At 41.6% G+C, this 27,766-nt stretch overlaps 1 protein-coding gene across 2 annotated transcripts in view; it reads right to left on the minus strand.

Annotated features, from left to right (window-relative positions):
- Positions 1-27,766, minus strand: part of CHD6 (chromodomain helicase DNA binding protein 6) — a 208,879-nt gene that overhangs the window by 89,380 nt on the left and 91,733 nt on the right. For both annotated transcript variants that reach the window (XM_024742930.1, XM_024742931.1), the window contains 7 exons: positions 24,540-24,687; positions 22,592-22,741; positions 9,585-9,647; positions 8,709-8,767; positions 7,705-7,822; positions 3,661-3,747; positions 3,324-3,458 (listed from right to left, as the gene is read on the minus strand). In XM_024742930.1, coding sequence (XP_024598698.1) covers positions 3,324-3,458; positions 3,661-3,747; positions 7,705-7,822; positions 8,709-8,767; positions 9,585-9,647; positions 22,592-22,741; positions 24,540-24,687 — 760 coding nt within the window. The remainder of the gene's footprint in view (positions 1-3,323; positions 3,459-3,660; positions 3,748-7,704; positions 7,823-8,708; positions 8,768-9,584; positions 9,648-22,591; positions 22,742-24,539; positions 24,688-27,766) is intronic.

The raw sequence follows: 27,766 nt of genomic DNA on the forward strand, positions 1-27,766 counted from the left end.
AGCCAGTATTAGTCAGGTTTTTTAGTTTTCTATAGACAGAATTTTGTTTGTTTGTTTGTCCTTGTGGTATCAGCTCAGGAAAGTACACTGGGTCAAATATTTTGTTGATTAGTTTCTAGAGTAAAGCCCAAAGCCTATATAATCAAAACTGTAAATTCCTTAAATTCACCATGAACATAATAGCAATCTTATTATTTTATTTTTCCATATGAAACACCAATTTCTAAATGTAATTGACCTTTATTGATATGAAATGCCATTTTTACCATATAAGTTCTAATATATCCAGGGAGCTTTATCTAGAGTCTTCATTCTGTCCTACTGCACTGTCTCTTATTGCAATAAAACCACACTTTTGAATTACTGCAGGTTTATATCTGATGGGGAATTATTTTTCAAAAATGTCTTGGCTATTCTGTCTTATTTAGTATTCTGTATAACTGTAGAATCAATTTCAAATTCCCTTAAAATTCTTTTGGAATTTTGATTAATCTGGGGAAAATTTTAATTTTAATTTTTAGGTATTAAGTATTCCCACCTAAAAATTTTGTTTATTTATATTATTTGGACATAGACTTGATTATTTTGCCTCTAGACAAATTGAGCCCCTAAGTTGACACTTCAAGGTCTTAAAAATAAAATTTTTTAGCTATGCCTATAGTTATATAAATGAGAATTCTGAGATTTAGCTTTTCTAACAGCAATTGTAGTCTTTGGTAGTTCTACTTTGGAGTATTACAATAAAGTTTATTCCTGAAATATGCCATTAACTGAAACGAAGCCTTCCGCTTGTGAAATTTAATAAAATATCCCCAATCATTTCATATCACTGATATTTGGAGATAAGTGTAATCTGTCCAATCTGTGCAGACCACTGAAAGTGTGGTCTTTCAGAAACTTACATACCACAACTTACCCACAAAATTACTATAGCTGTAGTTAGGCTGAGCCCCTTGAAGTGGAACTCTGTTGAATATTCCTATCAGCACATAGGCACAGGTGTTTTTAGAAATAAAGGGGAAAATAATTTATTATGTCAAAAAATTAATTTTAAAGAGAAAGCTCTTAAGCAAAGATATTCCTATAGAAACTCTCTTGCTCTGTTCCCTTAAAGACATTACATTCTTCTCAACCTACAGGAATCATTCAGCCTGGATTCCCGAAGTCCATGTAACTCATTTTAATGGCACTCTACTCTACTAGATACTATGGGGAGACTTCCTGGAATGTTCCTCATCTCTAGCGACTGAAGTGGCTCACTCCTAGCACTGCAGATTTCTACTCTGCTGCTTTGGTAGTGCTCCTGATGTAGAGGCATCACGCTCTAACCCAGTCACTCCTCTGGGTTTTCCCTCTTTCTCCAGTGCTAAAGGTTTTAGTTTTACATCACCATTGACATGACCAGCCATCTAAGGATAAGGCTTGAAATCAGCTGAAATTCCCGATGCCTAGTCTGGTTGGCTCCTAAGTGGTACAGACTACAGCAAGTAACTTACCCCAAGGCCCCACAACCTTTAGTGGCTACTATTAAATTCAGAAGAGAACTGATTCTTGGAGTCTCCAAGGTGGGTCTTGACTATTAAATGACTGCTACTCTCTTTGCACAATCGTTACTGACACTCATTTCTTGCTCTCCCAAAATTCCGTATCTGACCTACATGTGACCAATTTTTTACCAAAAAGCTTTTAGTGATGGAATGTCCTACTCATCAAGACTGGTAGGGTTATCTCTAAACTTCAAAGCCCAGGGTAAGATCCCTTAAAAAAAAAAAAAAAAAATTATTCAGTTAAAGTATCATTTGGAGCCAGCCCTTCTCTTAAAACATAAAAAGACAACTTTAATTATATTTTGAGCTACCATTCCAATTTAGGATGAGAAAAATTTCAAAACATACCTTCTAAATGAGAGAACAAATAAATTAGAAACCAAAAGAGACAGGTGTGAAATGATCTCATAGTTCATTGAGAGATGAGGAGGACAGGAGCATCACAACAGCAAAGAAGGAAAGAAAAAGGGAAACTGACTGAAAACACTTGCATTCATATTCTCGCCAAGCGCATGTAGTCAGTCTGAAGAAATAAGTGGGATTCAGGCTGAGAGAGTAAGAATCTTGATTACTTCTAGATGATAACTTAGAATTAGCTTCACAATGAAATTCTCTCTACTCTCTGCTCCCCCACTGGTTTGCTTCTGCTTTGGGCCACATGCCCCAATTAGCCTGGTGCCATGTTTGTCCTGCACACACATGCTTCTTCCGTCAGCCTGTGAGCTCCTGGGGCAGGGCCTGGACCTACTTTCTTACTCTGTCCCACACAAGAATCAACCTACAGCAGGTGCTTAGTAAATGACTAACAAATTGAATTTTAAATGGACAACTGTTATAGGAGAGGGTTGAGAGAAAAATTCATTAATCAATAATGTAGACAAACACTGTAAAATACACAGGTTTCTAATCACAGTTCCACATCTCAAGATACCTCTATACCCTTCAGAGCCAAGAAACAAAAGCAAAACTGCTTTTGGATGGACTCCGACAGGGATCTAAGTTCAGTGTCAAAGTCTTGCCTTTGAAGTCCCAACTTTCCCGGTGATATATATAAAAACAACAATAAGGAACTGCATAAGAGTTTTTCATATAAAAATAGTGATTTAAAAAAAATAGAAAATGATCATTCCAGTCTATAGTTATATTCTTTCACAGCTCTGATTCTTTTCCCAAGTTAGTCACATCTTAACTGGGCTCTATCCCAATTCTGCCTCCTCTGACATTTTTGCAGCTTGGTGGTAATAATCCAGAATCAGAAAAACAAACCAATTCAACAAAAACGTACTGAAAACCTATGTTTTCTTTGCAAAGTCCCAGCAATCTATGAGAAAGGACAGTTCTTCTCTGTAAGAATATTCCACTTGAGTAAAGGCAAAGGATAAAACTGAAGAAAAGAGATCACCAATGGAGCAAGGGATAAGAAACAGGAACAAGAAAGATGCTAACAACTTACTGAGCTTCTTTCCCAAGCCAGGCATTTCTTACCTTCTATCTTACTGACTCCATCTGACAGCCATACACCAAGAAATCAAAGCTCATAGCCAAGCTTCTGAAATGTGACATACATCAAAGTAGAGCCGGATGTAAAGCTGACCTGAGTGCTAGCAAAGTGTGATGTGGGAGAAACATACCCTGAACCGCAGTTTCAATGGGAGTGACCAATGATAAGACACCACAGAAACCACTCAGGAGAACAGCCCAGGGGACACCCAGGATTGCCAAGCTCCTAAAATCACATGTTACAAGAGGCGCCGAACAGTGACATGGGTACATTACCACATGCTTAACTTCAGGGAGAACTTGCAGAGATTCGAATTCTTTAACTTTCGCAGGATCCACATCTTCCTCCAGTTCCCATGTACTTTCTTCGTAAGGCAGTGAGCACCACTTCACCAGGTAATGCGTCACTTCCTAGTGCGAAATGGGAGAGACACTTACGTTCTTTCTACTACATTACAGGAATCAGTCCTACACTGACAGACCTATGAAAACCTCCCTACAACACAGCACGCGAATGCCATGAGAACAAGGACCACATGCTAACGAAACGTGCAAAATATCTTCGGCAAGCAGCAAAGACACTTTGTAAGAGTCGAAACAGCAAAATACCCACCTCTCCGGTTTCTGCATCCTTGGTGTGGGCCACCTCCAAGATGCGATCAACCTCCACGTAGTCTGGATTGAACAAGTCTTCGTCAGGCTAAGGCAAACAAAAAAGAAGAGCTAAGAAGTGTCCCCCATCCCTCCAACCCATCATCCAGTGTTTTAAGTGACCCCCCCCAACCCTGGCCCCTATTGGGCGGGAAACACAGAATGAAAAGGTTTGCTTGAAAATAGAAGTCACCTCACTGACATTTCTTTACTGTCCCCAAATCCTCCTCTTCAAGACTGAATTTAAAGAAACGACCCCACCTTACAGGTTGCCCCACCAGGGTGAGATTTTCCTGTCGGTCATTACAGTACTGAGCAAAAATCAGCACAAGGAGGATTTCCAGAGATATCCCTCGGAAATCCAGAATTACAGTTTGTTTTTCTTCTTAATACCAATAATAATAACAGTTAATACTGGAAGGAGGCATGGAAGGAGCTTCAGGGGTACTGATAATGTTTTATTTCCTGATCTAGGTGCTGGTTACACAGGAGTGTTTATTTTGCAAAAATTCACTGAGCTGTACCCTTAGGACTGCTTACTGTTAAACACACTACGCTTCAAAAAAAAAAAAGCGTACTTACAAAATAATAAGATTTAGAAATATTTAATGTGTGTCCAGCGCTTTCATTTTAGCCTATAAGCTACTTTATGGAGTAGCAGGTGTCGTAATTATCTTTACAGATGAGAAAACTGATTCAGAGAGGTTAAATAAGTACCGTGAACAAGGTTGCAAAGCCAGGTGAATCAGAACATTTACCCGGGTCTTTCTTGCCCAGAAGCCCTCCTCCTGAAGTGCAGGAATGTTCTTATTACCCCTTAAGCTAGAAGGCACTTTAGGAGCTGTCTAGTTTCATCTTCCAATCAACGCAGGAACACTTTTTTTTTACAGCATCCCTGCAAATCCACCCTCGGATTCAATTATCCTCGTGTTCAGGAATTTACTGCCCTCTGAGACCTGACCCACTGCCAAGACAGCTTTACTTCTGCCTGTTCAGTAGTAGCATCATGATCTTTATCATTATTACTATTAAATTACAGCCTAATGTTCCTCCTGTAACTGACTCATTGGTGTGAACTGCTTCCTCTAGAGCAGCAGTAACCAAGTTGATTCGTCCCTATCGGAACACCTCCCTAACCCCAGGTGTTCAATGTTCTTCAGATGCCACATTTCTAGATCCCTTGGTGATGCAGAGCTAACCTTTGTGGAATAGTGACTATGGGTCGGGCACCATGCTTAGCACTGCTATCAACACTGTGTCATTTAATCCTCCCAGGTAGTCTGTGAGGGTGATAGTATTAGTACTGATTTACATAAACGGAGGATACTGAGTCTGAAGGAGCTACTGCAATTTGCCCAAGGCAAACTGCTATCAGGTCATTTTCCCCACTCCAAAGTTGTAAAGATCTTTAAAATACCTATGTGTGACATTACATTTACTTATTGCCATTTTCATTATTTCATTCATCCTCGCCTGTCCAGGTAAACCTGAACTTTGATTCTGTCACTTATTCTCCCAGCACTGGGTCTGGTGTTGAGGAGTCAGGGTCTCATAGGCCTCCAGCCCTGTGGGGCGTGGGAACTCACAGCCTTTCCAACCCCACTGTCCTTCACACGCGCCCCTGGCTACCTCATAAAGCGGCTGGAAATAATGGGTATGAGGAAGCTCTATTCAAAACTAGGTTATTATTTATTTCATAAGAATATCATTTACGCAAGTTATTAACAAAAATGTTGACGAGGTCAAGACTGAAGGTAGCGTTACAGCAACTACTCTCCACTCTCACTCCTCGTTCCTTTCATGACGGCCTCCAATCTCCTCAAAAGCCTTTCCTTCCCCAAGGGTATGAATTCCCATTACAGTATTTCTACACATCCTAACACAATTTTCTATTCCCAACCAAGGGGGAAAAAATCATTCCCTTGGGAATAAATCAGAAACCAGATTCATGGGGCTTTGTAGGCTACATTAAGTAGTTTGGACTTTATTCCAAGACAACAGGAAGTGCTGAAGGGTCTGGAGCAGGAGTGGCATAGAAAACCCTCCTCCCTTACCTGGGCACAAACACGTGGTGACTGAGCACTGACCCTGCGCCTAGTACCACAGATAGGAAGTACCATGAGGAAGGCGTGGCCCTGTCTGTCTCACAGGGCTCAAAATGGAAGACACAGACACGTAAACAAGTCACTACACTGCAAATGCTCGCTAAAATAGAGGCGTGAATAAGAAGTTCCAGGAACCGAGGGAGAGTATCCAACAGGGCTTCAGGATGGTTTTTCCAATTCTAGTCCTTCCTTTCCGATTCTCTACAGAGGAACAATGCCATAAAACACCATTCTCAAAGGCTTTACAACAATCCTGGAGAGGCCTGGGGCCAAACGTTAAGGCTAAAGAAAAAGGACTCCATATTAGGACAAAAATAACACTTATTGACATTATCCTAAAGTAGTTTTTCGTCATTTGCAGAAAAGGAGTACAGCATGAACAATGAATTGGTAAGAATATGCAGCAATCTGCTAAAATTTGACGGCATCTCAGTGCACTCTTAAGGTCTAGTATTTGTGACTACATTTAAAAAAACAATTGTTTTCTTCATAAGTTATCTGTATAAAATCTGTTAAAGAAAATAGAAATCACCACAATCCCATCAAATGGAGGAAATTACGTCATCATTTTCACATACACTCAGACGTTTTCTATGCATTATTATGGTGATTCTTCTCTCTTGTACCCCCCAAAAATGGAACTGTCTCATATAAGAGCTTGACATTTTCAACTAACAATAGTTAACATCACTAAGCCTCTTCCTATGACGTTAATAATTGTCCTCCAATATCATTTTTACTAGCGGCACAGTACTGCATTCTGTGGGATGTATCATAATTTAACAAGTGTCTATTAACTAACATTTTGTTTGTTTTCAATTTTTCACCAATACAAACAACTGTTTATCATAGCTAAGTCTTTGCACAAAGACTTGATAGCTTCCTTAAAATAAATGGTGGAAACAGAACTGCTGGGACAAAGGATGGGCAAATATTGAGACGTGATGTCTGTTGTTATCCTGCGTTCCTGATAGGTCATCCTAAGTTATGCTCCCAACCAGTGACGACGACAGCATCTCTTCCCTACACCTTCACCAGCAGTGGAAAATACTTATGTTTAAAACCTTCAAATATTTGATAAGTGAAAACTAGAAGATTCACATTTTAATTTGCATTTCTTTGACTGCTAGTGAAACTGACTACATTTTTGTATGGTTGATAAGTAATTTTCCCCTCTTTTCTGAATTCCCCATTAATTTGTCCATTTTTTTCTATTTGGGATTTTGTATTTTTCTTTTTGAACTATAATAGCATTTCTTATCATTAAAGCTATTTGTATGTGTATCATGCATGTGTGTATGCAAATATAAAGAAGGTTTCCATACTGGAATAAGAAGAATGTATGCCTTGTATGTATGTGTGCATGTACGTAATTAGGGAATACGTCTATGTACATTATGTACTTACTTAAAGATTTATTTGTGGTATTTTCTAACTTACAGGCACTACAGATGTTTTGATATCCAAACCCATCAATCCTTCCTCTTGCTGTAGGTACCACACTTAGAAATACCCAAGTTTATATATTTATTTACTTATTTTCTAACATTTTAGCTTTGTTTTTATTTTTTACACCCTAACTTTAAGTCTTCTTGGAATTGCCCTTTTGGGGAGGGGAGAGGAGGAAATGAAAAGAACTGTGTGCACATTCCTTCTGTGTGTACATTCTGCCCTAGAACGTGACCTAGATGCACGTTCTTATGAGTTATCAGTTTATAAGGTTTGATCCTTATTCCTTGGTGGATAATTTGTTTTCTTTGGCTTAAATCTGGACAAATCTTGCCACAAATCAGCAGGCACCTGAGCAATACATCTACACGGGACTTAAACTTTAAGAAACTTAAACCTGGTATTTAATACTGCAAGAAAAGCAGTGATCAAATTAGTAAACATTGCTTCACCTCAGTAAAAATGTGCTTCATCTGGGCTTGTTTATTCCTAAATCGCTTGATCTTCTGTGCGATGCGAGGATCCTTTTCGAGTTCTTCCATTGTGGCCCATTTACAGTGTAAGTAGGAGCTATCCAAAGACACACAAATTGTGAGACAAGCATAGAACCACAAACCATCAAGCGTTAGTGTTTCAATAACCAGGTGACCGTCTAACACAGCAGCAGTGGAGTGACTTGCTGTGGAACTGCTGTAGACTGGGCTTAGAAGGGCCTTGCCCTTCAGGACAAAAACAGAATACAAAACAATGCAGCAATTCCAAGCAATTCTGTGGCTTCTAGAGAAACTGGCTCAGAGCAGAGGGAGGGCAGGTGTAGGCAGGCCATCGTTAATGCACATTAGTGAAAGTGGGCACACAGCAGAGAAAGAAAGAAAAACCCAAGTGGGTAGAAAAGTATAGGCTATAGGACCGTGGTTCTCCACTCTGGGTGCAAATGGGAACTGCAGAGGGAGTTTTTAAAACACACCAATCCTGGGCTTCCCTGGTGGCGCAGTGGTTGAGAGCCCGCCTGCCGATGCAGGGGACACCGGTTCGTGCCCCGGTCCGGGACGATCCCACATGCCGCGGAGCGGCCGGGCCTGTGGGCCATGGTCGCTGAGCCGGCGCGTCTGGAGCCTGTGCTCCGCAATGGGAGAGGCCACAACAGTGAGAGGCCCACGTACCACACACAAAAATATATATTAAAACACACCAATCCTTGAGAACTACTCTCAGAGTATGAGCCAATGGGTCTCGAGTGCAGCAAGGACTTCAGTAGTTTTAAAAAGCTCTCCAGGTGATTCTATACGCAGCCAAAGTAAAGCACTGCCGACTAAGGTGAACTTGAGCCAGTCAAGGTCTGTGGGTCATGCCTTAGGGGCCGTTCTTGGAAAATATAAAAGATAATGGTGTGATGAAAGAAGAAAGTTCTATTCATTTAAAATACACATACAAATAATACATTAAATAGACGTACAAATTCCTGTACTTGACGTAGAACAGTTCCAAGTCGAATGGGGGTTCTCCCGGGTGAACCTGTAACCAAAAGCAAGTAGTTATCAGCCCAGATCCCCATGGATCACCCTTATGTGTCAAACGAAAAAGGTAAATCAATACTTCTTCCTGGTTTTAGAACATATTTCTCAAGGACATTTTCATTTTCCCAGGTCTTTTTCTGACAGGTCTGGAGCAGGCTTTCTAAAGGCTGAACACACAGTAAGCTATAAGGTTAGAAAAAAACAAAAATGATCCTCCTGGTGTCATTCTTAGGTCCAGGCTGGGAGAGCATTCAGCTGATAAAGCCAAACTGGCCCAGGGCTCTGAGAGCTGCTGCAGAAGTGAGAACATGCATTTCCGGCGTCCTCCCAACCGTCCCCCACAAACTCCAGTGATGTTCACTCTCAAAGTAAGGAAGTGTACTTTCATAAACACTTGAGGCAAAGATGAAACTATGCCTTCACTGGCACCGGCATACTCTTTCATGCCAGAAATTTTCTCTAGAGGTTCTCTACACAGCCCTGAGATATTGAAAGGAAAAGATGTTTTCATTGCGAGTCTTTTCCCATGTCTTCTTCTTGGCCCTCTGATGACTTTCAGTGGGCTATGGCAACTAAAGGATCAATACCTTTTGCTAGGATCATAAGGAAAAAAAACATCGGTTTGGGCCATACTCAAATATTTCAGAATTTTATGTCTTAAAATCTTTCATGGAGGTGAAAGTAAGTGTCAACTAGCCAAATAGTGCTCTTGCCTAGCTCTCAGTCCAGCCAAGAATGACCACTCCAGAAACATCTCTCCACAGAGGGTGGAAACTGCACTAGTGATATACAAGCCAGAAACATCAGCCACGAACCTCCTGGACAGTCTTAGATGCCAGGATCTTCTCAATGATGTTTGCGTCATCTTCTGGAGGCTCCTGGAGATGGAGGTTAAAGAGAGAGACAATTACGGCACCACAGGAGCCATGAAATAATTCTAGAAGAAATACTGTAATAGGCACTACTTTCTCCAAAAGTTCACCTTTGAGTACTGAGGTCTCCCTCCTATCAGCCCACAGAGTGATCAAAAGATCACACACATTCTAACCTCTGGGCATAACACTCTATCACCTTCCCCTCCCAAGTGAGCAGGGAAGTTATTCTGCTTCTTGATTTGCTTCAGATTCTTCATTTCAGATCTGCCTTTAGCATCATTAAAATTGACCCTAAGACTTCCCTTCTCTGCCAAAACTGCTTACATGTTGCTGCATAAATTTTCAGAAAGGCCTAACACAGAAGAGTCTGGGGGCTTTAGAATCAGAGGGTCCCAATTCTGACACAGTCCAGCTACTGACTTTGGGCTAGTCAATTAACACCACTTAGCTCCAAGTCTATTAAAACAGGAGTTAAAAACACGTATCTCACTGGGTTACTGGGAGGATAAAACGGCATGTGAAAACATTTTTTGGACAGTAAGCGCTATGCAAATGCAAAGTATAACTATTCTTTACTAAATTGTACCATCTTTCCCCTCTGTACCTGGAAATGGCTTTCTGTTTCACTGATCATCCACTGACTACAAATCCCAACCGGAAACAAATTAATTCCTTCCTTTCTGCCCTAGATACACATCAACGTTTCCTAATCGCCATGAAATCTCTTTCTACAGAGTATTTGACTTAAACAAAAAAATCTGCACTTAAAAAAGGATGCACTGGATCTACAAATATTTCTTTAAAATTTTATTTTGTTTTAACTTTATATAAAGGGTGTCATGGTGGATGCAATCTTCTTTAACGTAATATGATATTGCCAATATTCATCCATGTTGTTCATGTTGCTTTAGCCATTCAATTTTAATGCTGTATAATATTCTATTGTATTAATAAACCAAAGTCTATTTGTCTTCTTCCTTTGATGGACATAAAAAAAAGGATGCATTGGGTCACAACTCTCCTGTTAAATGTTCTTCCTCGGACTTTATTTGAGCAGTTTTATTTCCATCGTTTCATATGCACTACATAACCTTACCAGATCCAGTATTTATCACAATATGAGATTTAGAACAGTATATGAAAAGACCATTCATCACAACAACCCTAACTCTCAAAATAACTATTTGGGTTCCTTATCAGAACTTTCCAAAAGGATGGTTAATGCTGCATCTCACTGCCCATTCAGGGCTCAACTGTCCCAAAGTCATACCATTACAGAAAACATATCTTCTAAGAACTTAAATGAAGCTTCTCCCAGAAAGGTGATGGTAAAAAAAGATGAGTAGGGCGGATGGCAGAAAAGAAGTATGGGAATCAGCAGGCACTGACAGATGCTCCCAAAGGCTACAAATATTTATTACGTCCCCGTGGACACATGGCATTGTGAAGTTAATCCAAAATGACAAGTCTTTTCCCACTGCTCAACCAGAAGACAAGTGAACTGGGCCTACCATACAATAGAAGGATGGTGCGGGATACAGACTAAGCTTTTGTTTTCCTGTCAGTATGTTTCTTCTGCTTGATTCTTCTGCACAAGTAAGAAAAGGAGGGGGAGGCAGTTTACTGTGGATTGCCCGTCTTCTCCCACCACAATATAAGCCTTGTGAGGGCAGGGATCTTTATTTCTTTTACTCACAAATGTAGCTAGATACCTTGAAAAAGCCAGGCAACAGTGGGTGATCAGTGAATACTGGTTGAATGCTAAACAACAAGGAAGAGGAAAAGAGACACAGATGGAAATACACAAGGAAAGATAAAGCATTATTCTTAATCTACATCATGTGATTAAAAAGTCTCCCCCTTCTCCATATACCTGGACTTATCTTCTACTGTACAGACGGGTAACAGCAAAGGGCCCAAGCTAGATGTACTTTCCTGAGCAGTAAAATCACTACCCCAACCTTGCAGCCAAACAGAGCTCTGACTATGACAGGTAGACGGCGAACAAAGGAACAGGGGCTGGGTGACAAGAAACTAGATTAATGAACCAACTTCCTTCCTAACTTCCTACTTCATTTCCTTCCTAAATTTCTCCCACATGATTTATTGAGTGCCTTGTGTTTATGCACTGGTCTTATAGAAATAAATGAGCTACAGTCCTCATCATCAAGGAACTGCCAGACATGCTAACACAATGCTTTAAGTGAGGTATGGCATACATACAGCATGCAGAGATCTCAAGTGTACAGTTGTTGAAGTTTAAGTCCCACTAAGATCAAGTTATATAACATTTCCAACATCCTGGAAGACCCTCTTGCCCCTACTGGAAGTAACCACTATTCAGACTTCTACCACCATTGATTAGTTCTGCCTATTATTGTTTCATGTAAATGGAATCATATTGTGTGTGGTCCATTCTCCTGTATTACTGTGTAGTATTTTATTGTATAAATACACCACCTTTTATTTATCCAATCTATTGCTGAGGAATATTTGGGTTGCTTTCAATGTTCACATAAATGCACTCATTTACCTTGGATATAACACAGGAGTGGAATTGCTAGGTTATGAGGTTGGTTATATGTTTAGCTTTTTTTTAAAAAATTAATTAATTTATTTTTGGCTGCGCTGGGTCTTCCTTGCTGCGCGTGGGCTTTCTCTAGTTGCGGTGAGCGGGGACTACTCTTTGTTGTGGCGCGTGGGCTTCTCATTGAGGTGGCTTCTCTTGCTGCGGAGCACAGGCTCTAGGCATGTGGGCTCAGTAGTTGTGGCTCGCGGGCTCTAGAGCGCAGACTCAGTAGTTGTGGTGCATGGACTTAGTTGCTCCAAGGCATCTGGGATCTTCCCGGATCAGGGCTCAAACCCGTGTCCCCTGCATTGGCAGGTGGATTCTTAACCACTGCGCCACCAGGGAAGCCCGTGTTTAGTTTTAATGGATATTGTCAGAACTCTTCCCAAAGTGGCTGTAACAATTTTTACATCCAACAGCAGTGTATGGGAGTTGCAACTGACTTGATACTGTCAGTCTTGAAAATTTTAGCCATTCCCAGTGGATGTGCATTATCATCTCTTTGATTCACATTTCCCTGATAACTAAGGATGCTGAGCATCTTTTCATATGCTTACTGGCCATATGGAGATCCTCACTGTGAAGCTCCTGTTCAAGTCATTTGCCTATTTAAAAAATTGTCCTTTTTTCTGATTGGCAAGAGTTCTTTATATTTGTGAGAGTTTAATATATATCTTTATTTCTCAATAAGAGTCCTCTGTCACAACCCATACAAACATTTTCTACCAATCTATGGTTTACATTTTCAACCTGTAAATGTATCTTCTGATGAACAGAAGTTCTATATATTCCACCTTATCAATCTTTTATGTATTTTTGTGTTCTGTTTAAGGAAGCTTTGCTGCCACCAATGTCATTCACTAAGCCATATACGTGGTTGTAAATCTTCTTGTAGCCACATTAAAAAACAGATGAACTTGACTTTAACGATATTTTATTTAAACTAATATACCCCCAATATTATCATTTCAATATGTAATCAATGTAAAATTATTAATGGAATAGTTTACATTATTTTTCTCACACTAACTCTTTAAAAATCTACTGTGCATTTCATACTTACAGCACATCTCAATTCAGACTAGGTATATTTCAAGTGCTTAATAGCCACGCACAGCTAAGTACAAGCCATGCTGGGCAGTACATACCACTCTATTTTGTTCCCTTGGTCTATTTGTTCTTATGGCAACACTACCCTGTCTTCATTGTGGCTTGGTTACAAAGTCTGGATTATGGTAAGTATTCCAATTTCTTGGAAAAGTTCTTCCTTTTCAAGACTGCCTTGGCTAATCTAGGTCTTTTGTACTTCCATCATCAATTTCTATCAGAAAAACACCCTGCTTAGATTTTGACTGGGACTGAACTATATAGACATCTTCACAATATTGAATATATGTATGTCATATATTGCTCTATTTATTTAGGTCTTCTTTAATTTCTTTCAGCAATGTTTTTCATATAGAAGGCTTGTATCCTCTGAGAGTTATTACAGGGTATCTAATACCTTTATACTATTATAAATGGTATTTTACAGTTTTCCTTTCCTGATTTGATGTTGCTTGTTTATATAAATAGTTTTGTTTTGTTTTTTTTACTATATTGTAAATGGTGCCAATACATTTGCTCGACACAAGGTTACCACAAACCTTCAATTTGTTTAAAAAAAAGTGCAATATCTGTGAAATGCAGTAAAGCAAACAGCAATAAAATGAGGCACGCCTGTATTTTTTCTTTCATTAATTAATTAATTAATTTTTGGCTGCATTGGGTCTTCGTTGCTGCACGTGGGCTCTCTCTCTAGTTGCAGCGAGCAGGGGCTACTCTTCGTTGCGGTGCACGGGCTTCTCATTGAGGTGGCTTCTCTTTGTTGTGGAGCTCAGGCTCTAGGTGAATGGGCTTCAGTAGTTGTGGCATGCAGGCTCAGTAGTTGTGGCGCACAGGCTTAGTTGCTCCAAGGCATGGGGGATCGTCCCAGACCAGGGCTCAAACCTGTGACCCCTGCATTGGCAGGCGGATTCTTAACCACTGTGCCACCAGGGAAGTCCTGTATTTTTTCTTTTTCCTTAGTTCAGTAGCCAGGACCTCCAGTGTATTTCTGAATATAAATGAGAATAAGAGAATCTTTTTCTTACTCCCAAATTCAGAGGGAAAGTATTCAATACTGCACCATTTAATATAATATTAGCTGCCAGTTTTTATCTACTGACTTTTAAGATGTTCTTTCAGTATTTGGTTTTCTACAGTTTAAGATATGCTTAGTATGGTTTTCTTTTTTACATTATTCCTGCTTGGGGGTTACCTGACATTGAATGTACTGGCGGATATATTCATCAGTTTATGGGAATTTCTCGCCATTCATTTTATCTTCAAACACTCCTCTGATTCACTCTCTCCTCCATGTCTAGGACTCTAATCAGATATGTATGTGTTAGTCCTTTTCACTGCACCCCAATTGTCTCTTTATCCGTTTATGCTTTGCTCTGTTCTTTCCATTCTTTTTTCTGTGTGTCAGTTTAGAAACTTTCTGTTGATCTGTCTTCAAAGTCACCAATCTTATCTTCTACTGTATCTAATCTGCTTTGAAACTCATCCACTGTGTTCTGAATTTTATAAATTGAAAATTTCAGTTTTACAGTGTTGATCTGATTCTCTTTATAGATTCAATTCTCTGTTGGAATTCTTTACTTTAGAACTTACTTTGTCCATCTTTTCCTCTAATTTCTTTAACATATTAATCATGGTTATTTAAAAGTTCTTTTCTGCCAACTCTGTTATCTGGATCACCTGGGGTCTGCCTCTATTAACATATTTATTTTCTTGGTTTTCAGTCAATTTGCCGGCCTTTTCGAATGCCTAATAATTTTTTACTGTATGATGAGTACTGTGAATAGTGTGAATAAAAGAATCTTAGCAGCTCCAAACAGTATCTTCTACTACAAGTGTTTCCTATTTTCTCTTATACAAACAGGGAGAAGGAGTGGGCCCCATTGGTCCAATCAGGGACTGTTGGGTCAGGACTGGGTTACTGTTAAGATTCAGTCCATCTCTTGTTTTACCTGCTCCTTGAGTATGAATGTCCAAGGTCATTGACTGTAAGTCCAGCAGGTCTTTTTACTCCTGAGCCCTGAAGTCTCCAATTCCAAGCAGGTTAAAAATCTCTCTTAAAGGAGAGTCAGTTTTTTTGCAGTAGACCCATCCTTTTTTAGTGAGATTTTATCTCCTAAAAGTAACGTGAGACTGTGAGATTTCAATCTGCCTTCTGGCTGAGCCACTAACTTCTTGGGCTACCCCATAATTCATCAAATGCCTCCAGGCGAAAGCTCCCTGTTTTGGGAATTCCTTTAGCTTCCAATCATTTCACCAGCCCTGCATAATCAATCACCAGCAGGGTCAGATGGTTTCTCTTCAACCCAGAATAGTCTCTGTTTGGGCCCAGCCTGATCCTCAGCCCCTGCCCAGAATTGCAGAGTGCCTCCAGAGGAGAAACAGTCAGCAACTGTCAGCTCATCTAGGAATAGCTCTTCTCTGTCTGGAATTTTAGTTCATCTGATTCTTCTTGCTTCCACAGCTATCTAATGTCTTTAAAAATATGTCCTTTGCAATTTATCTTTTTTCCCCCCTTGCAGCAAGTGTTGGCCTGCCATGCCCTACTATATACCCTTATCTGAGAATAGAATCCTCCAACACTAACTCTTATTTTTGGAGTTCCCTAGGGCCTAGTTTTTGGGCTTTCTTTTCTTTTTTATCTATACTCATTCTCTTGGTGATCTCATCTGGTCTCATGGTTTTAAATACTGGCTACGTTGTGTTGGCTGCCATATTTATTTATCCTCTCCTATGATTACAGACTCTTGTATCTAATTGTTACTTGTCATCTCCACTTGAATATCTCAGAGATATTTCACACCCAAGGTGTCCACAAACTAAACTCCTAGTCTCTTAGCCAACCCCCCACCCCCACCCCTTCTACCTACAGTTTTCCCCAGCTGAGTTAAGAGGAACTCTATCCCTCTGGATGTTCAAACCAAAAATCCTGCTGTAATCCTGACTCTGTTCTTTCCTCTCCACACACCCTGTCTCATCAGCCAAGAAATCCGGTTGAGTTTACCTTTGAAGTACACCAGGAATCCAGCCGTTTCTCACCCCCTCCTCTGCTTCTACCCTGTTCTAAACCACCTTCATCTCTTACCCAGATTATTCCCAACTGCCTCCTAAGTAGTCTCCCTGTGTCCACTCCTGTCCCACTGATCCATTCTCAACACGACGTTCAGAATGGCCCTTTTTATTAAGTCACTCTTTTGCTTAAACTGCTTAAAATGTTTTTCTTTTAATTTGGAGTAAAACCAAAAGTCTCCCAAAGGTCTACAGAAGCCCACAGGATGTGTACCCAGCCTCTCATCTCCTCTGTCACCTTTCAGGTCTCCTTGTCTGTCCCTCATACACACCAGGCATGTTTCCACCTCCGGGACTCTGCTATTCCCTCTGCCTGAAACAGTCTTCACCCTACACGACTCCCTCACCCCTTTACTTCCTTCACTTCTTGGATCAGATATTACCTTTGTGAGGCCAACACTGACCACCCTACTTAAAACTGCAGGCTTCATTGCTGAATTCTGTATCACGCCTATTCTGATTTTTTTTTTCCCATACCACTTACCACCATTGACATACTACACAATTTTATTATTTTCAGATTGATTATCAGCCTCTCCTTAGTTATTTCTACCCTTTGGAGGTTCTGGGCTTCGCCCTTTGGCTTTCCATCCCACGTAGGTTCAAAATCTGGCAAATATCTGGAGGAGGAGATCGGTTGTGTGTATGCTGCAGGCCTCCTTTCCATTTGCTGTAGGCTCCCTCCACGAGGGCAGGGATTTCTGTCTCTTTTGTTCCTTGATGTTATCTCCAGCACTTAGAACAGTCCTTGGCGCTCAACAGTGGTAGGTGCTCAATAAATATTTTTGAATAAATAATGTTAAGAGATTTTGCAATATAACATGGGAATAGTAGTATAAAGCAAGTGCTATGGGAACACAGAGCCAGAGTACCTGGACAAATGAGGAGAGGCTTTGGAAATGAGTTGGCTGTCTATTAGCATTAAACTTTGATAATTGCTGAGCACCTTTCCTACCTACTCCCAGTTCTGTATAACCCAGACTAGCAAGCAAGCATCCATACGTGTACACCCATGCTAAAAGAACAACTGTCTCTCCTCACCAGCCGGTTGCTTCAAATAGGCTCTTACTCTTACCTACCATGAGGAGCAGAAAAAGATGGTCCGATGATAGGACTTTGATTGCTCTCAGAGTTTTTAACTAGGACCAAATCCAAGGAAATGTTAACATGTGGATGAAGAAAGCACAGGACTTTACTCTGAGGATTAAAAGGATGGTGGGTTTAAAGCATTCTTCATTATAGAAAATTTTCAAGTAAAAATTAAGTATTTGAAATAAAATTTCAATTTATTTTTTTGGCACTAGTTAAAGAATAGGGGGAAACACACTAGTATTAAAAAAAAAAATCAATGGTTATCATCAAAATACTGACAGCAGGTTTTTATCCTATCCTAATAAAAGGGAAAAAAGAGAGTAGCGTTTCCAAAATACACATCAAAGTAGGAAGAAAACTGGAAAATCAGGATTTTTTTTTCCCCTAAACAGAGATTGTGCATAAGCATGACCATGTGTGTATAAACACTCAGTGTATACAGATACACACAGATATAAACCAAATCTGCTTGCCAAACATACTTCCATGACAGCCATCTGTTCTCAACTGCTTGGAGTTTTCTCAAATTATCCTTCAAAGCAGACCATTTTAGCTCATTCACTTTCATGTCAGAACCTCATGAAATTAAAAATTTATTTTCTTAGGGAAAATTTCAAAATTTTTCAACCCACATACCCCCGACCCTCAACCAACCACCTGATTCACTTCTATTCAGCAAGCCGTAAGGAAAGGCTCTAGCAAGAAGCAGCAACTCCAAAACACAAGCATTTACCAAGTGCCATGGAAGGTCCAAAGTAGCATCCAACAGGGTGCCCAGTCTCAGGGGCTTACACTCAGTGAAAGCAAGATAAAACATATTTTTCTTAGAAATGTACCAGTGGTAAATTCTAATCAGTGTGACAGTAACTCTAAGTCCAGCAGCAAGAGTGCAGAAAGCAAGAATAGCTTGGATTTCACAGAACAGTAATGTTTTAGTTGGGCCCTAAAGAATGGTGGCTCATAAGAGGACTGCAAACAGGAAGGAAACTCGAAATGCACCGAAAGGATAAAAGCACCAGGATATGGGAAGCAGGATGCAGACTTCGAACACTAAGGAACCAGTCTTAGTAGAAAAAAGCATGACACAGAATGAGGAGTGGGGATAAATGAGGGTAGACAGGTAGTATGCAGCCACATTCCTTAAAAAATCAGGCCAGAGTTTTGATCTACAACAGGAGTTAAGAGGTAACCACCTTAGATTCTTGAGTGGGACACTGAAAAAAGCCAAAAACTTCTCTGGTATTATGGTTAAATGAGTCTAGTAATGGATTGGGAAGGACAGGGACCTGGGGCAGGGAACGACAAAAGAGCAAACTGTGGTCATTTGAACACTGGCCTCAGCACAATGGGTGGCAGCAGAAGCCAAGAGGAAACAAAGGCAGGAGACAATCTGAGGAAAGACGCGGGGTGGGGAACAGTGGTGTGGCCAGCTGAGAAATGGGAAGAATGAAAACCATCCTCTCGGGCCGAGTGCATAGGAGCCTAAGCAGTGAATCACGCGGGCTGGTACAGAGCTAGAGCCATACAGAGCTAGAGCCATGCCAGCTAGAAGCCGCTCTGCCAAGGGGCCTGCCCACGGTTGTCGGTGTCAGAGTTAGACGTGGATGAACACCAGTGGGGAAACTATGCCAGTATGAAGAACTGGAGAAAACAAGAGCCCGAGAAAAGAGAAAAACACTTCACTCTTGTCTTTCTAATCCAGGAGTTAAGAATCACACCTGTTTCTGTAATAAGTTTTAAGCATATTTATTCATTATTCACATATTAAATAAATACATGACAAGTACAACTGAATGCAAGTCTTTATGTTAGTTACTACCCAACATAAAGTACTACCTATGTTAGGTGAAAACTGTGATAAATTAAAAAGTGAGGCTTGTTTTGTAAAAGTTTACAATCTAATGGCGGGAACAATCAGGAGTGACATTCAGAACAGAATGGCAGAGGCACTGATGCATCAGAACAGTCACAGGCTGCCAACAAGTGGTGGGAGGATTCTGGGGGACATCAGGCTTAATATTATAAATACTCCACAAAACAGAAGAGGGAAAGTGTCATACTTTCATCTGAATAGTTCCTGGGGGTTAATGTAAATTTGACTTTATTGAAGCTCTTTCATGCCAGAGAGATACATAAAAAAAAAAAAAAAGATTATAAGCCCTACCCTAACGTAGCTCATGGCTTAGATGAAGGAAACAAAAACTGGCAGGTGTTTAAAGGACAGTGATGAAGTTAAACATAGTTAGACAGAGGAAGGAAGGGCACTTATCCCCAGCTCAGGGGGGTACAGGGAGCTTCCTGAGGGAGGCAACAACTGCGGTCAGCTCGCCAGGCACGGGAAAAGACCAGACAAAGCAGAGGGTACTGTCTGCAAAGCAGCAGGAGGCAGCACAGGAGAACACCAGGAGTGGATGCTTCATTCACATTCAAGTCCTTCTGTCTCAAAGGCGAAATCATACAAACCACACAAACTGTAGGGGGCAAAAACTGAGACAGCCTTGGAAAAATCTATATACTAAATGTACCACAACTGTGAAAGTCTGTCTCTGTTCCAGGCACTGACATCAGTTTGACAAAGAATAAGAAGGCAAAGAGTCACAGTCAGGCTGGAAACATACTTCCAGCCCTAATCCCATATACCAGCCAGGGGACGGGCCTCTAGACTCCAAAGCAGGGCTGTGCTAATCTGCCAGTCCTGAGTTAGACTGAATCATGCGTAAAGATGTTTTTAGCAACTCACCACTAGGTAAGCACTGCTGAGGTTGCAATTTGGGGCTGGGACAGGGGCCAGCAGCCACAAAAGTGGGCTGAGCATGCTGATAAGACACTACAAAGAAAGCAAGGAGGTAGCAGTGGGGCCTTTTTGGTGCTGACTGCACACCCTTCTCTGCCCCAAGCTAAAGCCAGCAAGCAGGCAGACACCCTTTCAAAGGGCCTTGGGAGAAGGATGAAGGAAAAGCCTCATCTTCTCCCACCGATTTTCTGTGCCACAGGGCACTTTGAGGATTGCTTGGAATCCCAGATGAGATCCCTGATTTCGGGGCTTTGTGTTGGCCTGGGAAATCTCTGTTCAGACCCCACCCCCCGCCAGGAAGCCCACTATGTAAAACAGGTGCAAGTGGAGGGCTCCACAGAGCACTGACCGTGCAATCCGCTCAACCCCACGCAGGCTGTCCAGTCTGCCCTGTGGCGTGGAAGCCAGAGCCACATAGCTGCCTTGCTAAACATCAATGCCAAAACCTCGTATCAGGCCTCTTTCTTGTTTAAATTTAGTCACAATTTTTGAGGCGTAATTAATGCAAATTCAGATTCCAGCTTATGTTTCACCACTATAAACTTTCTCTTTGCTGTACCCTTAAGAGGACAGAAAGAGCCTTGTTAGGATATATATAAATTTCCTGAACTATTTCTGTCTGATCAGCTAATGCTGCGCTTCAGGCACCAGGGGAGAAGACAGAACAACAACTGAAATATGGTTAATGACTTGGGCTAAATGGCTACTAGGAGAAAATAAAATCCTTTAGAGTGTTTTAACTACCAAACCAACCATAAAATCTCCAAGGAAGGGAAACCCACTGTAAAACAATGTAATCCTATCACTTCACAGCGGTCTTGCAAGGGCTATTCTTAACTATGTGCTTGAAAAGTAGTATTATGTGAAAATGCATTACTCTGGAGGCAAGGTGGTTTACACAGATAAAGCATCAAGAGCTCCAGTAGCCAGCCACACAGTGTCCAGGAGGAAGGACAGGTATCTGTGCTATTGCTGCACACGCAGAACATGAATCCTGCCAAGTCAGCAACAGCGACTCCATAACAAAAGACAGCCTGTGTCTCAGAATGTGCTGCCGGCAACGAGGCGCCTCCTACATGCACAGCCTGTTTCTTCTCTTGCTTCTGATTCCTCCTCCGTAAGCTCCTTGGCACAGACCTCCTCCTTCTCCACATTTACCCTCTGCCTTTCTAGCATCGGGGGTACCAGGTCCTAACGCTATCCTTTTCCTGCCTGATCCTGCTGCCAATGGAAATTCCTAAACTGCATATACGGGCATACTGCTTCTCTGCTCGAACCCATCGATGCCTCCTGCCCCTCATTCAATCCACAGTATGAAGGAAGGCCAAATACCTTAGCTGACAGCCAAAGCCTGCATAACATGACTCTTCCTACCACTCCAGGCTCGTCTCCCACCACTCCTCAAATCAGACCCCACCACCTGGCCGAGCTCATCAAGCTGCCATACCACATCCTCTGGGACCATCAGGCTGTGAGGCTGTGGTCCACATCAGAAACGCCTCCCCTGAAACACTGACCTCCCTCTCCTGTCCACTCTTCCTTCTGTGTAGCCACTGTAACCAGCAGCACAGACTTCTAAGACTGCACTTATCACCATATCAGCACAGCCATATGCCTCTTCTCCCAGATAAAACTCCCTGGAGGCAGGGACCATGCCTTGATACTCATCCTCGTATCCTAGGACCTGGCCCTGCAGTGGACTCTCAATACACATTTGTAATCCAACTCCCAACTGTAAATTACTAGTTCATGTGATTCCATTCATGGAACAGCTATTTACTCTGTATCAGACTTTTACATTCTCACGGAGAGATAAAGAAATAAAATGAAATCAGAAATCAGAACACAATTATAAGCTGTAATAAGAGCTATGAAAGAAACAAACAGGAGTGAAATAAACATTAGGATGAGGGGCAGGGATCTACTTTAAATGAAAGAGTCATGTAAAGCATACGGTAAAGAGCATTCCAGGCAAAAGGGACCCTACAGGCAAAGGCCAGTAGGTGGGAAAGAACTGCTAATTCATGGCATTAAAAGAGGCAAGTCTTTTAGCTGGAGAGTAATGAGAGAGATGGCGAAAAGCCATGTATCTGAAAAATGAATCTGGTGAATTAGGGGAGAGTGTGATGACAGAGGGGCCTGCTAGGCACAGTGAGGAGTCTAAACTTTATTCTAAGTGCAACAGAAAGCCACCTGAAGGATAGAACCAGCAGCTAAGGTGATCTAACTTACGCTTAAAAAAAGAGCCACAGTACAGCTCCATCAAGTAGTCAAAATGACTGTCCAGCCGAGGCCAGCAGCCCAATCTTAAGGCCGTACCTCCGCCTGCCAAGCCAGTGTAGAAGCTGAGAGGGCAGATGTCCGGCCGGCTCCAAGGACAGCGATGGTTTCCCCATCATCATCAACCACTTTGAAGTCCAGGTCCTCGTTGTATTTTCTGCGCTTCACTTGCCGTCCTGAGCGTCGTTTCTACAGGACAAACACACCCGCCAGAGAGACTATCTGTGAGTCAGAGGGAAAAGCTTGCACAAGGACACGCTCACCTACACTCACAGTTGAAGGAGACCTCTCTAACTTCGCAAAAAGAATCTTCCCTAAACATAACTCTTTTCAGGACTAAATTCACTCAAAATGGGACCCAGGTGAGGGAGGGGAGCTAAATCACCAGGATCCAGTGAGAAGAAGGTGTAGCCTCAGAATCCAAGGAAACGTGTTTTATGCATCATTGCTTCCCCCACCCCGCTTTCTGGAATCGGTTTCTATTCCAGTAAAACAGGGATGGGAAGTAACTTCATCATCTTTGAGGTCCCTTCCAGCATAGCTGGAAGCTCAGGGTTTATGACAGTGATTTAATAGTTTTTTTGGTTTTGATTTTTTTTTTTTTGGCCGAATTCACCATACTTACCATGTACTTCTAAACAACTAAATAATACCAATTTTATTAGGACTTATTTTGAGAATCTCCTAACACCCTTTGAAATGCAAGCAGACATCTTAAGTGTGACAAAATAAGATTCGTGACTCACCATGAAAGGACTCATCTATAATTAAGTAGCTTGTGACCTTTTAGAGAGAGAACATTCTACAACAAAGCAACCCAGTGGCTTTCCTCAAACAGAAAAACACATCATCTCTACATACCCATCACATCCAAGCAGTAGGAACCCTTCTGGGAACCATTCACCAGCTAGCTTACTCTTAGATACTTAAACCTTACAAGACAAAACGAAAAGCCAGACCTCACCGCCCCCTTATCATCTAAAAGATACCTCCTGGGGCTCTCTCTGTGTTCCCATCACTTCTTCACTGTGTCACCTCTATGACATTTAATTCTACATGAGGGATTCCACATAAAAAGCTCTCCCCCCAATCCCACGTACAAATCACCATCCTAGAAACACTGAACCCCCTGCCAACTCCCATCAACCTAATGTACTTGCTGCTCTGCCCGTCAGGACACTTAAGAGCCACTAACCCAAGTTTACAGGCAGTGAAAGGGGGTCTCTGATCTGACACTCCAGACACTACTACTTATTTACCACTACGACCTTAGGAGCTGACACCTTACTACAACGAAGATCACCTAGGAATCTATGAGGGTCCAGATGATTCTTAAGGAGCAGTAAGTTGGTCTTACCCTAAATGGCCCCCATGCAGTAGCACAGCCCAGATAAACTGCTGTGGATGTCAGAGGAAACAGCACTCTCAAATATTAGAACTCACGTCCAAGAGAGGCAGCCTCAACTCAGACAGAAAACTCCTACCAATGTCCTGGGCACACTTTGGCATGTTTTCAGAAATCTCACTTAGGTGGGCAACTCCTTGTTTCCATGTTTCCTTACCATCTTGGCAAAATGAATCCATCCCTGGCTTTTCCAGCATCTGGGATTATGAAAGTGTCCTTGTGTAGACTGTCCCAGCACACTGAGCCCTGAATGTATTACCTACACAGCAAAACAGGCCCTCTGAGCCTTACCTAGTTTGGATCACAACTCCACTTTCCACATTCACTCTTACTGCGGCCTAATATCATGCTACTTTGCAAGAAGGAAGCAAACACCACTAAAACACTGGGAGATTATTAGTATAAGGACCAGAATGCTAAAGAAAAACCTGTGGTCACCCACTAAAACACTGAAAGCCCAGCCCAGGTCTGTGTGCGAGAGATGCAGGCTGGAGACAGGGAGAGAGGACCAACAGGATCAGTGTCAGCAAGACGCTGCCCGGCAGCCAGAACGCCCACCAGGGCTTCCGGGCATAGCTATACCTGGCTGTCTGCAGACTCAGTGGACTCCTCGGGACTCCGCAGGGATGGGTTCGGCAGGCCCTGATCCAGCTCTAAACTCTCCACTGTGGTTTCACTTTTCCTTTTTCCTTTCTTCTTTTTCTCCACTGGGGTTGGTCCTTGCTCCTTGCTACAAGGAGAAATTCAGAATTAAAACTGTTGGGCAGTTTTTAAAACTAAGATTTCTCGTGTGATTACAGTTACAATAGCACATCCTGGAATTCCTGGGCCAGGATAGGCTTTAATGGAAAATCTACAAGAGTTTCTTCCCAGAAATTTGCAGAAATATGGGAAGAAATATCTACACAGGTTGATGCAAAATTCACTTTTTTTTATACCCCCTATCATGACTACTATAGATATGATTAATGTGATAAGAAATAAAATAATATGAATATCTCAAAAAAACCTCACTTTCAGTTTCACATAAATGTCTTCTCTAGGAAGTTTAATTGCTTCAGACATTGAGAATCATCCACTTCCAATCTCCCTTTAAGTTACATGTGAAGAGACATCTCCCTAATCTGTCATCACCCTCTACTGAGAACGGTCTATGCATACGAACTTGGAGTACTAGGAGCTCAAAACTGAAGACAACACTGCCCACCCGCTGAGGAGGTTGTAATGACAGAATTCCTACAGACCACCTAGGGCTATAGCCCAATGCAGCAGATGGATGCTTCTTGAGAGGTGGAAATGGGCAAAGTCCATCCACCCTGAAAGGCCCTACTAAGATGACAACATCTCTAATAAGCCTTTTCGGGCCCTGCTGGCTGATAAAATCTCTTTTCTACACTCCCTAGCACCTCAACTGTGCTTTGCATAAGGTATTCAAACTTTAATCTTTCACCAAAGTTAGTCATTACACGTGACACCAGGCTCAGAACCATAGAGGACCTGGGATCCTCTGCAGTGGCTCGATCAACATTTGCTGAATGGATGAATATTTGACACTTCTCTGAGCTGTCCTATCAGACTCTAAGTTCCCAGAGGACAGAGAGTATGCACTTGATTAAGTTTTGTATTCCTCACAGTGAGTAGTCTTATACCTAAAACATACTAAGTATTCAATATTTACTGGATAGATAGATGGATTCATCAATGGATAGATACGATTTCGTGTCATCGGGGAGATCTGGGAAAACACATTTGAGCAGAGATATACACAGAATTTTGACAGACAGAATAACAGGAATAATAACAATTACAGCTAATTCGTATATAACACCTACTACACGCAGGCACCGTTCTCTAATCCTTTACACGGATTATCTCCTTTACTCTTCACAACAACCTTTTAACGCAGATAGTATTATCATCTTAATTTTATCAAGACGCACAGTGAGTTAAGATTTCCAGGGTAACATGGCTAGTAAATGGTAGAGAAAGTATTTAAACCAGGCATGCTCGTAACCACCATGGCATTCTTGGGGAATGGAAGAGTGTTAAAGGCACATTTAGTAAAAGACAGCCTGTGTGGCTGGATGACAGGGCAAGTGAACAGAAGCACCAAGTGATGGAGCTGGAAAGAAACCAGGAGTACACGATAGAGAGCTGAGACTCACTGTGTGAAAAGGGCATGATGGCAAGCCTGGGAAAAAGGGAATGAAGACCTAGGCGAGATATGCTCAATGAAAACTCATCGGTGAAAGGGATTTGAAAGATCCAGCAGAAGTAGTACCAGTAAGTCTTGGCAGAATGTGGAGAATGAGGAAGAGCCACGATTACTGGTATTTCCCATCAGGTGAGTTACTGGAAAGTGTGGGGGAAGACAGGGACACCACCGGCCTTGTTCAGAGAAGGGAGATCCAATGGGATGAACCCGTAGCGGGATAGCACCCAGCGACAACGGAGAGCACCCATCACATGAGTGCAGACCCAGCCCACCCTCGATTCCCTAGGCTGAAGGCTGGCTTCCCTACCAGCAAAGTTCTTTTATGAAAATTTTTTTGAGGAAATGAAACTCAACGGATCCTGCCATTTTAGAGAACTGTACATTTTAACAAGAGACCTGTGCTCTCAAGCCAGGGGAAAAAGTACTTATCAGTTTCAGGACAGGAGACTCAGGTGAAACAGTTTAAAAAGATGCCAAATTTTCACAGGAATATTTATCTCATGTTACGTGGCTTCTCACTAAGAAAATTACATCGCAATTTATATTCTACAAAGCACTTATGTGCTTCTGTCTCATTGAACTGTTACAACCACGGTTCCGTGAGGGAGCCAGGGCAGATGAGCTTCATATTCCACAGAAAGAAACAGGTTTAAAAGCAACAAAGGCCCCAAAGTTAGCAGCGGAGCAGAGGCCTGCGCTCAGCTCATGTGACTCAGCCTGTCACTGTTTATACCATATCATGTTTCCTGGCTCCTTTTTTTTTTTAACCCCAGGCTCCCTTTCAATAAATGCAAAAACTTCAAATCTCCTTTAATCTTATTTGAATCTCAAAATTATGACCAAAAGAATTGTTAACAAAACATTCCAGTGACCCAAATATACAGAAAAATTCATAAATCCATAGTTGGTTCTCTTAACAAAAGAAGGTTTGTGCTTAATTTTTTGGACACACATTTAAAGACAGCTAATATACCGAAAGTCACCATGACCACGTGCTCAGAACCCCATTTAATCTTCTGTAAAATCCTAAATCCTTCTCCCAACATCTGAAATCAATTTTATCTATCTACTAAATATAACTTCATATTGGAAAACTTTGTCTGTATATGTTTAATCTTCATTTTAAATATTTGTATATAGATGGGCTAGAAACATGCTTCATTGTGAAATATCCCACTGAAAACTAAACCAAGCTCAAGACACAATTAAGGAATAGAACCTCGTCAAAATATTTTTTTAAAGGAATTTATTTATTTATTTTTATTTTTTGGCTGTGTTGGGTCTTGGTTGTGGCATGCGGGATCTTTTGTTGCAGTGTGCAGGCTCCTCTCTAGTTGTGGCCTGCGGGTTTTCTCTTCTCTACTTGTGGCACGCGGGCTCCAGTGCGTGGGCTCTGAGGTTTATGGTGCGCGGGCTCAGTGGTTGTGGCATGTGGGCTTACTTGCCCCACGGCCTGTGGGATCTTAGTTCCCTGACCACGGATCAAACCCGCATCCCCTGCACTGGAAGGCGGATTCTCTACCATTGGACCACCAGGGAAGTCACAGAACCTCCTCAAAATGTTAAACCTTACAACAAGGCTTGTATATATTTG

This window comes from Neophocaena asiaeorientalis, unplaced genomic scaffold (assembly GCF_003031525.2).
Source record: "Neophocaena asiaeorientalis asiaeorientalis breed wild unplaced genomic scaffold, Neophocaena_asiaeorientalis_V1.1 scaffold82, whole genome shotgun sequence".
Taxonomy (NCBI): domain Eukaryota; kingdom Metazoa; phylum Chordata; class Mammalia; order Artiodactyla; family Phocoenidae; genus Neophocaena; species Neophocaena asiaeorientalis.